Here is a 16,394-nt window from a genome sequence, read left to right as displayed (position 1 = left end):
TTTCTACTCTTTCCAGCCACCTCTCGAAGCCTGGTGGAGGCTATAGTATAGCCACCCAACAGTACTAGTCTTTCACCGTAGTTCAGTGACAGTCTGCATTTCAGACTGGAGTTGTTTATTGAAGCTCATGAACATAAGACTAGGAGCCATGGTTAATGATATGATTAAATATTTAATGTTTTTGTTTCATTTAACAAATGCTTCTGTTGTACTTGGTGAAAATTTCAAACTGATCTGCAAGTAAACTGTTACTCAAGCAACTGGATAGACTTTGAAAACTGTCAGATATTTCAAGTAGCATCCACTACGTTTCATCAGTGGCACAACAGAAGTTATTGGATGACAATCTGTTCAACTACAGATTCAAATAGTCACTGACAAAAAGCAGTGGATTGTATTTGGAACGCCCAACCAAAATCTATTGCTTGAGGAACAGTTTTCTTTTGTTTTTCATTACGTAGAGGTCTAACCTTCATCGACATAAATAATCTGATCTGTTCCCTATTTCAACAATGAAATACATTGTGTTTCTGTTTATGTAATCTCGACATACATGTAGTTATTAATTCTACAGTTCAATGCCTACATGTGCCAAAATTCCAACAATACTCTATTCTGCTCCATAGCAATTTGTACAATGGATAATCCTTGTTCCCCTCCATGCAGTCTGTTAAGAGGGTTATGAATTCTACTGTTATGTGCCAAATTTCTAAAAACACTTTTAATACGCTCCACAATCTTCACAATGGAACATTCATGTTTCTCTCTATGCGGTCTCTTCAACGCCACGGTTGTCTGCCAAACCAGTAGGTTTCTTTACAATATTTGTGATGGGATAATCTTGTTCCCCTCAATGTGGTGTTTTCAGTGATCTTGACATTTGACCACAACAATTTGATTTCTTCATCCTCAGATTTTGGCACGAATGCAATAAAGTTGGCAGGGGAAAATAAAAAAAAAAAAACAGGCCATGGAAACTTTGGAAAATCCAAGTTTTGTACTGCTGGCGTGCAGGTGATAGCCTCTACCAGGCTTTGGGAGGCGGCTGGAAAGAGTAGAAATCAGCCAAATTGAGAGATACACATGTACATTGTAACATGCCAGGGGAGATGGTCTGCTAGAGTGCAGCAAACTACACTCTCTAGTGGACCAACTCCCCTGGCATGTTATCTACTCCCCTGGCATGTTATCTCTCTATTTGGCCAATTTCTACTCTTTCCAGCCACCTCCCAAGCCTGGTAGAGGCTATGCAGGTGTGGCCTGTATGTTTTTGGCTATGCTGTTGTTACGTGCCAAATCTCTTCTGACTGAGGGTTGGCGGCAGCTTGTCAGTGACGGCCTTGATTGGTCGCTCCACGGCCACAAGTTCTGCCCCGTCCTCCAGGAAACTCACGTGCAGAAGGGCCTACAGGAGGAAAGGTCATAGGTTACACAAGGGAGCTAATTCATAGCTCTAATTAAACTAAATATTTATGACGTGTTAAGGTAAAATCTAAACATAAGATATGATGGCACGGTTGCTGCTTTTATGGTACATAATAAACTTAGGGTGAAGAATGTACATTTATCTATTCTGTGGTTTTGTTTGTGTCTGTACCTGCATGTGTTTGTGCATGCGTGTGTGTGTGTGTGTGTGCATGTGCGCGTGACTTACCCGATAGCCTCTGCAGACCTTGCCTACCTGTGTATGAGCATGTGTGTGTGCACGTGTGTGCACTTGTATATGTATGTGTATACATGCCTTACCCGATATCCCCTGCAGACAGCGAAGGCGTGCCTGTTCTCCTCCCTGACAGCCGGGTCCATCCTCATCAGTTTCTCCCTGCTGTAGAACTGACTCCCGGGTCTCGGCAGCTTCTGCAGGGGGACAACAGGACAGAACAAAATACATATCATCCAAGAAAAATATGTTATACAAAGTGCTAGAAGTATAAGTTCAACTTGAGGTAAGTTGGATCATAGACTAGACACTTTTTACTTTGTACATTTATAACTGTATGTTCCCTTGCAATTAGCCTTCAGAGAAGAGTTTGTAATCAAATTATTCCATAAAGAAGTTTGGGAACTGGGATTAGTGTCTCAGATTTTGAACAAATAACTTATTATAAGATAAAAGTACATATATTTCAATTTGCCATCTTTCCTTTCAAAATCAAAGATAAATAGAATTATCATCATTTCTTTGCCACAAAACTGTTTTTCATTTGATGTTTATAAAAAAAACTGACAGAAAAAGACGACGGCTTACTTTGTCCTTATCTATGATACAAAACATCCGCTGGTCCTGGAGGAGGATTTGTGTCGGATTGGCGGGATTGTACGCGACCTGGGTCACAACCTCCAACCTTTTCAGCCACTCCTGGTGCAGCCCCTGACGCTGAACAGTCCGACTCCAGTCCGTGTACTCGCTCTCCAAAACATCGTACTCAAAAAACTGGAAGATATAGAGATAGAAGATATACTTTACTGCATGACAATTCAATCACTCACTCACTATCCAAGATTTGATTATACTGCTGCTGTTGTCCCTGCCACAGGGGTCGGCAGCAGTCGGCTAGTAGTACTGGTCTTCACACTTCACAATTGATTTGATTTATTGAAATTGTAACAGTACAGAGATGTGGGACACAGGCAGCTGTTGCTGGTGTTGTGTCCCACACATAGAAACAAATACAGGACAGACAATACTCATTTTCATTTCAGTTAAGTGGGGAAAGTCGTGTAAAGATGTTTTAACAACAAATATGCTCTCACTGTCTCTTCTGGTGTTAGAGAACATTAATCTCGCAAATCATCCTTCCTAATATCAGTGTATTTACTTTATCCAAGCGTCTATAAAACGTTTGACTATTTTTAGGAACTATACACATGCATGTTGTGTTTTAACAGTTTTGGTGTCATATGGTCTAAAATATAACCTACCTGTTGTGAGGCATGGACCACCATAAGCCATGGTTCTGTGGGGTGAAAGTTCATGGCAGAAACCAGGCTGGGGTGTTTAGGAAGACTGCACTGGTGCTGGGAAGGAAAACCAGTATAAAAAAATTCAGTCAGTCTGCAAAATTGAATGATAAAACTACTGACTACAGTACAGTAAGTCCTGAGATTACAGAATCACACGGTTATAGTGTAGATATGCCTTGTTCGTGAATACTGTCTTATTGCATATTGTTGTGCCATCTGCTGTGCTACAAGGCCTCCATAATTGTATTTACATGTACATGTATATTTAATTGAAATATAATTTAATGTTATGTAATGTATGATGATTTTATGTACTAGTATATAACCTTGTTGGCATGGTGGCTTTGAATGTTCACCTGTTCCATCATGCCTTCCATGTATGTGGAAAGTTGTAATAAATAAAGAAAATTTAATAAATAAAAGAATGTGATGTTTTGACTTACTTTCCTTGCCTTTACATTGTAAACGTGAACAGAACAGTCGAGATGGGCTGCTGCTATCCACTGGGAGTCACTACTCACAGCCAGGGCACTGATAGGGGTGGGAGGGGCTCCACCTACAAGTATAGTTCACAAAATAACTAATAAACTGGTGTACATGCCAACTACTAAGTAATGTTACCTAATACCAGCTCAGAAATGAGCAAAAAATAGTCATGCCTTCAAGTACCAGAGTTATCAACAAAGGATTGAGGTGTCCAAAAACTCTATCTTTCCTGGAACTATCCCAGAGTGGAACTCGCTGTCATCAAGTTATCACTAGATAGCTTTAAACAATGTTTAGAGTTAGGTGTCCAAGGGTTAGGCGTAACAAGTCGTTCGGTGTAATGTAGCCAGCTGCCGCCACGCCACGTGCCTGCGAAACTGGCGTGTTATGCCGAAGGGCGGTTATACCGGCTATACAGATACAGAAGCTGGTGTGTTATACCGAAGGGCGGTTATACTGCCTATACAGATACAGAAGCTGGTATGTTATGCCGAAGGGCGGTTATACTGCCTATACAGATACAGAAGCTGGTATGTTATGCCGAAGGGCGGTTATACCGGCTATACAGATACAGAACATAGAAACAGAACTTACTTTCTGGAGGCACAAAAGTGTGGACTAGAACAGGGTGTACAGCATCTACACGGAGAAACTGTACTGCACCCTGATTGGTCGCTGTCACCAGCCCTGAGGCATTGTGGGTAAAGATCATGTGATGAGCAGGTCGTAGGTCAATGGGAAGGCACCTCACCTGTGAAAGAAGGGAAAATAAAGTAAGCATGAAAAAAAGTTAACTACAAATTAGCAAACTTGAAGGACTTTTTATAACAAATGTGTACATAAAAAGAGATGTAATTTCATCTATCATAGGCCAATCTGCTTGGAGATTTGATAAAAATGATAAAGCTTAATTTCCCAAAAAATCATGAGAAAAGTCTATATTACATATTGTAGGAGGCTGCACTAAAGATCTCTTAAAACACATTGTTTTTCAAAGTGGCAAATATTTGTAACCTGGTAGATACATGTTGATGGAGGTAACTGTTAAACATACCCTCTGTACTTTTACTTTCACCCCCTCTTCTTTAGGCAAATGGAACAGTCGGACATGTTGGGCGTTGCCATAGGCAACCCAGGTGCCACACCCGGAGACGGCACTGCACACGATCTGCTTCATGTTCTGTTAACGAGATATCAATAAATATTATGATCGTTAACAATCCACAGTAATGAGCTGAAGATCACAGGGTTTATAGATTTTATCACTTCCTATATGGTATCTGTATCTGTATAGGTATAGCTGGTATAACCGCCCTTTGGCATAACACACCAGCTGGGTATACAGAAGACAAGAGGGCAGTTCAATGGAAAGTTTCCCTGACTCACTTCATCTCAGAGGATGCTGATATTTTATCATAAATTAATAAGTACATGTAATACAGTCTTATGTAGATTACAATAATGTACATGGCCTAGGGAGAAAACCACTTGTCTTGCATGTATTATAGGTCAGGGATTCGATCCCCAGTTGGGTCATACTAAAGAGATTATTTAACACTGGTTTATCTGCACTTGGGAAAGAGTATGGGAGTTGAACACACACCACTACAAGTGGATTAGCCCTCTGCTGTAGTGATTGCACACTTGTGTGGCCCAAGGGCTACTGAACTGGAGATACACTGTAGGCTCAGCCCTTTATACACCTTATGGAACATCTACCTTTGTTTTCAGGTCCAGTAGAGACACTGGCTCCTGGTTGATTGGCAGTCTTGCATCAGGCATACCTGTAAAATAAAATAAATATTAATGCAAACACAAGATTTTCAATAACAATATAGTTTACACTGTAAAACACCAAGTGTATAGTATAATTAGTTTTCTGAATTAAAATGATTCATTCATTTGAAACCATGTCTAACAGATCTGAATTTAGATGGCCTAAAATGATACCATGGGAACATTTTGATGATTTGATTTTGAAAAAAAGAAGACAGGAATGAGAGAAACAAAGTAAAAGAGGGAGAGCCAAGAGAGAGTGAGGAAGGAAGGAGGGAAGGAAGGGAGAGAAAGAAAGAGAGATAGAGAGAAAGAGAAAAAGAAAGGAAGAGAAAGAAAGAAAGACTGACCTGACACAGCTGCAGTGTTTCCCAGCTGCCACAGTTCCAGTCTAGTCTGGTACTGGAACAGTAACGTCCGCGCTGTCTCAGCAACATGCACAAGTCTTCTCTGTACAGCAAAATAATAGAACAACAACACTTCAAGATCAAACAAATAGCAATCATTATCATCTGTATCGGGGTAACACACCAGCTTCTGTATCTGCATATAGCCAGTACAAACACCCTTAGGCATAACACACCAGCTTCTGTATCTGTATAGCCGGTATAACACACCAGCTTTGCAGGCACACAGCGTGGCGGCAGCTGACTACATCACACCGAACGACTTGTCACACCTAACCCTTGAACATCTAACAACAAACATTATTTAAAGCTATCTAATGATAATGCCCCTACTGTGCTTGGTGATCATCATCATTACCCCCACATGACCCCATAGGAGCACAGTAGAGGGGAGTTGAGGTCCCAGGTTAGGGCAGGCAGGCCTGCAGCCTGGCACAGAACGACTCAACAGTGGGAGTAATAACTTCCACATTTCTACTGACATCCAAGTGCTTTTGGACATGCTAGATACACGTTTGAGGCAATTGCATGTTTCCATGTAAGCACAAGATACATTGTAAGTATCTGTGGACCCATCATTGATATATACTAGGGCCTTGTTTCATGTACAAATATAATGCTTCCTACAAAATTTTCCTGTCTTGTGAAAGAAAATATAGATCCGTATTCTGTGATAGGCTTGCATAAAATGGTTCGACAATACCTAAAGCAAATTAGGAATTTCCTAGTTGTTGTACCACAAATTTGAGACAACTCAAAGATACATTTTCACGACACAAGAATCTACAGCCTACATGTCACAGGACACATTTAACACTGGTACGCTAAGAAAAGAAACACATTGCCTCTTTATCTTCCACAATCGACATTTGTTACTTTGTTGTGACCGGCTTGTGTGACCAGCAAATGTAATTTGGCTGAACCTGTTTTCGACATCCTTGTTACCAGAGCGACGTACAACCTTTAAAACTGGCACAGGTCCACGCTTGGTTGTAAGGTTCCCTTGAACCAGACTGTGGTTTAATCACTTTACATACTGTAAACTTTGAAATGTTTGCAAACATACTCGGAGCTCGAAATCCTTTTTTCTGCATACCTGCACTGGTGCAGGTAACATTGATAATTACCTGCACCAGACAGGTTTACCTGCACCAATTAGGTAAGTTAGGATTTAAAAAGTAGGGATGTTACAACAAAATGTTCAGAAAACATTGCCATTATTCCTTTTATACGTCATAGGTGGTAACAATTCATGCGGGCAATGAAAATCTACATAAACCTACATTGTACAGTGTGTATATAATTATAAACCTAGTACATGTATATGGACCAGTGCAGGTTAGGTGCAGGTAGACCTGCACAGCTCCAATTTTACCTGCATATGCAGGTGGTATTTCCAGCCCTGATACTTTGTTCTGTCTTCCATCTAATGGTCTCAACTGTGAACTCTAAAGATACTGCAAATGCTTCATTTTCACTGCGACCTGAACCGCAAATTTCAAACACAAAATTAAATGTCTGTAGTTTGTTTACAAACTCACAAGGTGCTAGAAATTACCAGTAAATCAATTTTTCTAATTTGTGACCACAGAAGTCCTTTGATGTTTCTGACTCTGTCTCGTCCAATATCGCACATATAATTATTATACATTTTTCATAATCTACCTAATATAAAACATGCTAAGTAAATTTACTCTCCCCTTCTAACATGTACCATTCTTCCAATCCAGCCACTTGTGGCCTTGCTGTCCTCTATATATAGCCGGTAAAAATCCGCTGCTGTTAAGTGGGTCAAGGGCGTGGGTCTATTTTCTGACGACCTAGATGCGGTTCGGCGACGGTCTCTAATTAGGAGAGCAGCTATTATCCCTGTCTGAAGGGCATCGCTGCCTGTAATCTCTCCCTGCTGATCCGTGTTTTGATAAGGCCCCACCGGCTTTCATTTCTTTGTTCTCAGATTTTTGCAGGAAGTCAATGAAGCGGGTGAGTGAAATATACAAACAAAACAGGCCTAGGCATCCTGATTCAGAAGCTGAATGTCTGTGAAATTGTTTCAAACTATATTTTTTGAAAGATCAAAAGTCATGTAGGTATATAGGTAAACTTTGTTATCTGAAGAAAATTTTTGCAGGTAGTCACTGAAGCAGGTGAGTGCAAAAAACAACAAAACAGGCCTTAAGGCATCCTGTGATCTTCCCAAATGATACCCAAAAGCACACAAAGTCAACATACCGGGCTGGTTTATAATTCGTGAATTTTGCAGTACATTGAAATATGGAAAAAACTGTAACAACGAGAAAACAACAACTTTCTTCGAATATTGGTGCCAAAATGTGAGCATGTTGGCATTGATTCAGAACCTGAATGTTTTCATCTTTCTTGCAAATCAGCCCAAAAATGAAGCGGGCGAATCTGAGTTCCATCAAATTGGCAAAGACTTACTAAAAGCTAACTTTGCAGGGGAAAAGATTTATAGAACAGCCTGAATGGTATGTGTTTTTGTTTCTTTCAAATCAGCAAAAAAATTAAGCGGGCGAATCTGAGTTCCATCAAATTGGCGAGGACTAAATAAAATCCAACTTTGCAGGGGATGAAATTTATAGAACGCCTCCCCGGTTGAACCTGTGAAACTAGGCCAAGGGCAGACGTAATTGGTTTTTACCTGCCAACGAGATACAGCTGTCCTGCCCACCACAGGGTCGTGATAACAAAGTCAATTCCCATTATCAGGCGTACTAATAAAGTCGCTTATCTTGGCGATGTGTGCGTTATCGTCCCAGCCGTGGAATTGATTCCGTATTCGGAGAAACATCGGACTGGCACGAAGCGTGTCCTCGAGACAGAATTTCGAGGAAAAGAAGGATGATATCATGTCTTTTGATTTTGTGGAAATAGGACAATCGGTTATATCTGGCATCTAGCTGATAGTTAGCTGTGAAAACTGTCTGTGAAGTTGTTTCAAACTTTATGTTTTTTAAGATCAAAAGCTATTAAGGTAAACATTATCTGAAGTAAATTGTAATTGATTTATTTCAAAATAAATGTCCTAAATGACAGATCACAGGCAAAAAAGTTACGAAAGAGCAGTTCTCCAACATGTAATATAACCTTTGAATATCAGAAAGGAAACTTCAATTTCTGACTCAAAGATTCAAGAATATTCTGCCTCCAATCAGAGAGTACTGGAAAGGAAATCATTGAAAAGAAGTACAATTATGACTTTTACGGTGAAAAGAGCCAACTTGAATTTCACCCCTGAAGTAGCAAGACATCACAGACCCACAGACTGCACGAAACATTTGTCTAACTTCATTTAAAACTTTAAAACATTTCATCAACGTTCTACTTTCTTCATTTGTGTGGCTGAGTCCTTGTGACTACATGACTGTATGTGTTCCAAATCTAACACCTTTGATGTCAAAATATCACCCATTTGGTTTCGATTCTGGGGACACCAGCCTTCACCATCATTAAAGCAATTTAATCGTCCCATCACACAACCTTCTAACTATCTGTGTGCAGCTATGATTGACCTTTATCCGTCTGTTCCACGACCTTGAAGCTGGTGTTCCCAATTTGCTGCGTTTCTATTGGCTCTTTTTAGCATGATATTTATGATGTCTTTGGCATCCTTTTTTTTCAGTAGACTCTTATTACACACTTATCTGAATATTCAAAGAATTTGAATTTTGTAGTGAAACATTAATAATTGGATGATTGTGTTGAATGCCTTTGTGACCAATAGCATTCTCCTTTCTCAAAAGAGAATTTCTCTACATCCGGTAGTCAACACTGCTGGACAATGTTTCCCAAACATTTATTTCCTCATTAGTGGGATGCCAACTATACATGTCCTACAGAGTAGAGCTTGAAAAAGTAGGTCAACAATCATTAGTACTGTCCTTGACTAAATTGTACTGTAAGTTGTGAAATATTTGCAGTGATTTAATTTTCAAAATCACCTCTTCCATACGAACTCACAACACTGCGTATGTGTGTTTTGTCTTCTGCTCTTTCTACTCAAGAATTGTTTTAACTGCAACCTTAAAAACACAGAGGAAACCTCCTGTCTCCTACTACCACAATATTATGTCTCTGCAAAAATAAACAACAAATAAACCAGATATTCCAAGAAGTATTTTGGGCTTTCGTGACCTCAAACTCATTTACCCCATTTCCTGTGTCTGATCTTTTGACCTCCTGTCATTCTGCCTGTCAATCTTCCCCATCTATGTGCTGTCAACCTACTCTCTTCGAACAAGCACACAAACCCACAGCTTAGCTAGCCATCCAGAACAATACTTCCGTACACTCACCTGTGGGAAAGGTAGTATGTTCCTGCTTTGCTTCCCCAGCTTACCGACAGGCATGGCCACTAGAGTCATATCAACTCCTGAAGGGATAGGGAATATTTATTTGTTTGCCTGAAGGCAAATTGCAAGGGAACACGCAGGTACTACATGTAAAATGTAAAACATGTCTAGTCTATAAATCTATCTGACATTGCTAAACACAACAGTGAGAGGTTTGACTTCTGTTGTTTTTTTCTGAGGCAGTTGGTAATGTTGAGTAATACACGAAAATGGTACAAAAAGTTGCATGCTGCTTTCTTTGCTGATCAGCACTTTCATGAGAAAGACAATGGGAGTTGAACACGCGCCATTATCAGTGGACTAGCCCCCTGCTGTGGTGGCCTCGTGTGACCCCGGGGCTACAGAAACGGAGATAGGCACCGCCCTTATATTAATTATACACAGTGAGGTGTGGGCTGGTAATACAGTAGTAACACATGGACTCAACAAAGGTTTGATGAAGTGTAGGGAACGGCCCAACTAACAGGACGTATACATCACTTTCTTTACTTGTTATCATGCGTGCGATGAGGCTGATCGTGAACTTCAAGTTGTGCGGCCTTTTCACCTTAAAACACGACAGTTTGGGCTGCCAGACAGTCAGGGCATGCCGGCATCACCACAACACAATAAATCAGCCGACAGTTTAACTCTGCAACGCCTTAAAAAGCATGTTCCTGGCAGGAAGACAAATCTGGTTCTGCATTCAGACTAATCAACAACACAGAACCTGCATAGTTTGGACACTAAATTTTGTTCCACACCCTTCTGTGAGATAAATCATTTAGTTCTTTGCTCAAACACTGAAAACAGGTTACACTTACAGGCTACACTCTTTTGATGGACATTGACAAGAATTTTCCATTTGGAGAAGAAGAAGAGCAAAAATAGCATGTTTTCCTTCTGCAAAAGTTAGTTAAAATTTAAGTCCTTCTCGCACCATGTGGTGCATAGGGCAGCGCCCATCTCCGATTCAGTAGCCCTTGCGACACAGAGTTGTGCAATCACTACAGCAGGGGGCTAGTACACTGGTAGTGGTGTGTGTTTAACTCCCATATTCTTTCCCAAATGCTGAGTGCTAAGCAGAAAAAGCAACCATTTTTAAAGTCTTTGGTATGACTCAGCCGGGGATCGAACTCACAAGTAGTGATGCATACCGGTTCACTGGACTTGGATCCGGACTTGTAAGAATGTTTAGGTTCAAGACTTCAAGTCCAAAAAAATCTAAAAGTCAAGAACCGAGTCCGGACTTATTACCATAAAAGACCATTTCATATACCCCTTTTCTTTCCAAACCACCTAAAACCTTCCGTAGATTGCAAAATCTTTGCTGCAAAATGAAGAAAGCATTGCCATCGGGCATCGTCAAGTACTGGCCTCCATGTTATGTGGCCAAAGTTTCACCCAGACAACATTACAAGGTTGCCAACATGCAATTTTGTATATGCAACGGGTTAAGGTCCGGACTTACAAGTCCGGAACTGAACCTAAACCTCTGGACTTGAATCCGGACCTGAACCTAAAATTGAGTTTAGGTATGCATCACTACTCACAAGCTACCGAATACAGGGTGAGCACTTCTGCAAAGGTAAACAAAAATTCCTGAAATCAACATCAAGACCCCATTTTCCTCTCACCTCCCGACACAACGTATTCTCCTGTGTTGACCAGAGCGCGGACGTCGTGTGTGTGTCTCTTCGCGACATTGTGGCGGACCCAGCTCGCTCTGCTGCCCTCATCCTTCCCAGCAACCTTTTCAAAGCGGATGGCCTTCGGGTCCACACCGGCCGTCCACACCAACGTCTCATCCTGTAGCAAATTAACAAATTTGTGGCAAAATAAATCAGAGATTCCATTCCTATCAACCAAGAGTTGAGGTGTTCAAAAACTCGTATTTGCTAAGAACTACATGTATTGTAGTGTGGAACTCGTTGCCACCAAGCAAAGTAGGGACATCATCACTAGAAAGCTTTAAACAACTCCTGCAATTAAATGTGCAAATCAAATTAAATTAAAGATTGAGTGTAACAAGTCGGTCGGTGTAATATAGCCAGCTGCTGCCGCCCCGCGTGTCTGCAAAGCTGGGGTGTTACGCCAAAGGACTGTTATACCAGCTATACAGATACAGATACAAATTTGTATTCTTATGTTCGTACGGCTGTTTCCTATGGGTGACATACCCGAAATAAAGAAACTCAGTTCAACATCTTAAATTTTTTGTGGATTTCTTTGTTTCCATATACATATAGGCATTTCCCCACTTGTACCCAACCAACAGACTGCTGGCCAGCTTTTTGGACGTACGTACGTAACTCCCTGAGTCTACAGTATTTCCAATAAAGTTTTTTAGTCAAAGTTTCTTACCTTGCTAACACACATGGACAGCACATCCGCTTTGTGGCAATGATGACTCTGTAGAAGATATCAGATGTTTTTTTATTCATATTTCGACACAAGTGAAATGCTACAAACATGTATCTCTGTCCCAACTACAAGTATTCTGTACTCTATTCTGAGTGTGCAAAGAACTTATAGACAATAGTTGACAATGCCATGCAGTTTGAAAACCAATCAATAGATGGGGTAGTTTCACTGGGAAAACTTTGATATTAAGTGTACGTGTACTGTATGCCCAGGGATGTTTGGATGTGCTCTCTGAACCTACGTAGCAAAACATTGGTGCAATAAGCATAACATATGTCTAGATGCATAAGCTACCTCTACCACTCAGAAATTCTAGTCAAAGTACATGTAACGTTACATGACAAACCTGTATAAGGGTTCCATGTTTGCCATTCCAGAATCTGGTTTTGCCTAGTGAGTCCCCACTGACTATTGTGAAGTCTCTGTAAAAGATTATGGAAACAAATCAAGCATGGAAGATAATCCAAATACCTGTGATTTAAAGTGTGTTTCTTTTACAGAAAATTTCAGATAATGTTCTAGTTTCAAAGGCTTACCTTAAGATAGCCACACACCACACTATGGTTTCTCTGGTCCGCACTAGTCGTTCAACTTTTATTCTTAAGGTGGGAAGACCTGAAAAAAGAAAAATTACATTTTCGATCATCCTCAAAACCGTGAAGATCATGTGCGCAAGTATTATTTTAACGAAATTATAACTGCATCAGTACCTGCAGTACTGATAGTACACGATAGGGGGCTCACCTGTGGCCACATCCCACACCCTGATGTTATCACATGACCCAGTCACTAACACCTCTCCACTTTCGTGCCAGGCTAGCGACAGGATCCTCTCTGGAAAAAAAAAACATCAAGGTGGTCTTGTTTTTAGGTTTGTTGACTTAGAATCTTAAGGTTCTGGGTTCAAATCCCAATGTTGTGCCCTAGCTTGGGAAAGGCACTTTACACCTATTTATTCATTGAACTTTACACCTATTTTCTCATTGAAGGTAAAAATGAGTACATACATGTAGCTTCAGTTAGGTCAGAAAAATCACACAAACTTGACTCACAGAGACTAAGGACTAACTGACCCAATAGGATAACCAGAAGTTACAGAGGTTGTTCGTGAACATTCTTAATGGATAAAAAACTGTATCTTAGTTTAATACATTTGTGACAAACATCTGTAACTGGTCCTTACATAGTTACAACTACTTGCATCAGACTGTGACACTGCAAAAATGTACTACAGATGCATGTAAAAAGAAACCAGAAGAGGTGTGATCAAACTTTTTTATTTCATAACAAACACAAAGTTCACCTTCTTGCTTCTTAAAAGCTCTTGAATAGGACAGCTCCCCCTCCGTGACTTCAAACAGTCGTACACAACCATCCTCACTTCCTACCTGTGGAGGTTTACACAGAAAAGTCTTTTAGACTAAAGTTTGATTCTTAAGATCAACATCAACAAAGATAGCTCAATTCAATGTACATACATGTACTATATTAGTTAAAAGGAGGGAATTATCCCTTGTCCTGCTGGCATTTTTTACACAATATTTTCAAATAACGTCTGAATCAGGTCACACACCCTTGAGTTTTTTTGCCCTGCAGAGGCGTAGTTATATGTATGTATACAGGGTGTATATCTATATAGATGGTGCTGTTTGTGCAACCCATATATATGGGCCCCACAGGACAAAGGTTTTAAAAAGCCAAATCAAAAGGTAGCTTACTGCAATGGTAGACTGTGAGTTGTTGGCTGCCATACACCACACTGCTCCACCATAGGAGTCCACTGCATACTGAAATATCACAGGACATAAAGTAAAGGTATAGCAGTCATCCTCAACTGAGGTGAATATGACACTTTTCAAATAGCTAGGAGTAGCAATACAGCAACATATTGAGCCAGACATCTTTGTGTGACATATTAAAGGACATTGCAACCATCCCTTAACAAAGACGGGGGCACCACAGACTTTCTGCAACCTATGATCCACTGCTCTCGGAGTCACATGCGTGATCTGCATAATGTGACATCACAGCTGAAGCAGTGGATTGCTCATTTCTTGATAAAGACTGGAGTTGTACAGTCGAAACTTTGGGTAAGTCCAATTTCTTGTGTGGAAAATTACAGTTTAAATTTGCTTCATAATGAAGTCTACCAACACAGAAGAATTTTTAAAATAGTATTGTTTCAACCTAAAAGTCAAAGATACTGCAGACTCTTGATTTTTTGCCGTGCCACAAAACAATTTAGTGTTGCAAACTTGAACAGATTTAGAGTAAGCTGAGTGTGTTACCTTTGGTGTGAGCTTGGTCATGTCGTACTCGATGATATCACCATGGAGACCAGCAGAGAAGAGACGCTGGCCGACCCAAACCATGGCCTCTACGGACCTCCCTGCATCTCCACATATCAGCTACAGCAGGAGAAAGGGATGGTGTCAATAACTAAACATTTAACATGGATATAGTCTTACAATATCATTAGCATATATATCTATATGACTGTCTAAAACATTAAATCCCTCAGACTATAAACTGAAGCTGCAAAAACCTTCAATAACATAATTTTATTACCGGACCTACTTTACCTGCAAACAGAGAGAAGATGAAAGAAACTCGGGAGCTAAAATAGGTCTGGTAACCAGATTATAATTTTGTTACCTCTTAATTACAGATATTGGTTGTGTTCACAGAAAAGATTTCTCTGACCTTTTCCTGGTACCAGTTGTCATTGATGCTGTAGATTTCTATGGACCCATCTGACCTGCAGGGACAAAACATTCAGAATTGTCATAAATTCAGAAGGTGTTCTAAACCTAGCCTGGGTACCATCCTGGTTAGTTTACGTCCGCTCCCACAGTCGCTACCGACCAACCAGTCGGTAGCGACTGTGGGAGCGGACGTAAACTAACCAGGATGGAACCCAGGCTAGTTCTAAACCCACATCATGACAACAACAGCAAAAAGATATAGTTTTCTACAACATACATGTAATAGCACTGAGCCTCTATCCATACAATTAAGCTACTATGCTCAAAATATATACTTCTGTTACAACAGAAAAGGTTTGTACCTGGAGACAGCCACCCTGTTGTTTGTGTTGGTGGGCGATACTGTGGATGGCTTTAGGCATGAACCAGAAGAACCAAACATCATAAAACTTCTCTGTACACTACGGATGAATATAAAAATGACAGAAAGGTTCGTACCTGGAGACAGCCACCCTGTTGGTAGTGTGTTGGTGAGCGATACTGTGGATGGCTTTAGGCATGAACCGGAAAAACCGAACATCATGGAGCTTTAACTCTCCCATGGTACCTAAGGTTGGAGCAACGGGCATCAAAAAACTAAATAAGTTAATCAAATTAATAATAATTTGATTAACTTGATAATTTGATTAATTTGATAATTAAGTTAATGAAAACAAGTTACAGAGATTGCTTTAATATTGAGCATCAATAGCCTGTATTGATATATCCTAAATCATGTTAGTGTAGACATAAATTGTGCCTTTGTCATAATACATATAACGTTACATAGTTTACTTTTTATATTACATTTTTCCAAAGGAAGTAATTGCACAATTGTGTAAAACCATCTTAAATCTGACCAAAATGATATTATTTTGGAGTATACGTCAGACAATACGTCAACAACTTACTCTTATTAATCATAACCTAGCAGACTGAATTGTAAACGGCATGGGGCAAATTATTATATTGTGATGTCTACACACGTGTTCCCTGCACCCCCCTCCCCACACCGACACTTTCAACTCCAACAATCTCTTATTTCCCCCGAAGAACACTGCGATAAATCTACAGTAACATTCTATTTACCTTTATGATGTATCCTCCTTCCTAAAATCCGCTAAAATCTCAGCCTTTCTTGTTTTTTCCTACCCTTTTTGACAGAAAAAGTTGGTGCCTCGTTCAAGCTTCTTGCACTGCGTGTCAAAGTTCATGTTGTGTCAAAGGTCGTGACCTCGAGG

General features: G+C 40.2%; 1 protein-coding gene across 1 annotated transcript; it reads right to left on the bottom strand.

Moving 5' to 3' along the window:
- Positions 1-1,184: 1,184 nt before the first annotated feature.
- On the bottom strand, positions 1,185-16,374 carry LOC109480589 (U3 small nucleolar RNA-associated protein 4 homolog). Its single transcript, XM_019782823.1, has 21 exons — positions 16,243-16,374; positions 15,613-15,721; positions 15,113-15,167; positions 14,698-14,817; positions 14,128-14,196; positions 13,713-13,797; positions 13,154-13,243; positions 12,946-13,024; positions 12,756-12,831; positions 12,350-12,397; positions 11,623-11,794; positions 9,950-10,026; positions 5,577-5,676; positions 5,170-5,234; positions 4,505-4,630; positions 4,045-4,201; positions 3,408-3,520; positions 2,923-3,018; positions 2,249-2,434; positions 1,747-1,857; positions 1,185-1,405 (listed from the first exon to the last, which is right to left on the bottom strand). The coding sequence occupies exons 2-21, from the start codon at positions 15,714-15,716 to the stop codon at positions 1,286-1,288; spliced, it is 2,049 nt and encodes a 682-aa protein (XP_019638382.1). The 5' UTR covers positions 15,717-15,721; positions 16,243-16,374; the 3' UTR covers positions 1,185-1,285.
- Positions 16,375-16,394: the final 20 nt, after the last annotated feature.

The sequence above is a fragment of the Branchiostoma belcheri genome, unplaced genomic scaffold (assembly GCF_001625305.1).
Source record: "Branchiostoma belcheri isolate BF01 breed outbred unplaced genomic scaffold, Haploidv18h27 scaffold51, whole genome shotgun sequence".
Classification (NCBI taxonomy): domain Eukaryota; kingdom Metazoa; phylum Chordata; class Leptocardii; order Amphioxiformes; family Branchiostomatidae; genus Branchiostoma; species Branchiostoma belcheri.
This window is presented reverse-complemented; position numbering and strand designations above follow the sequence as displayed.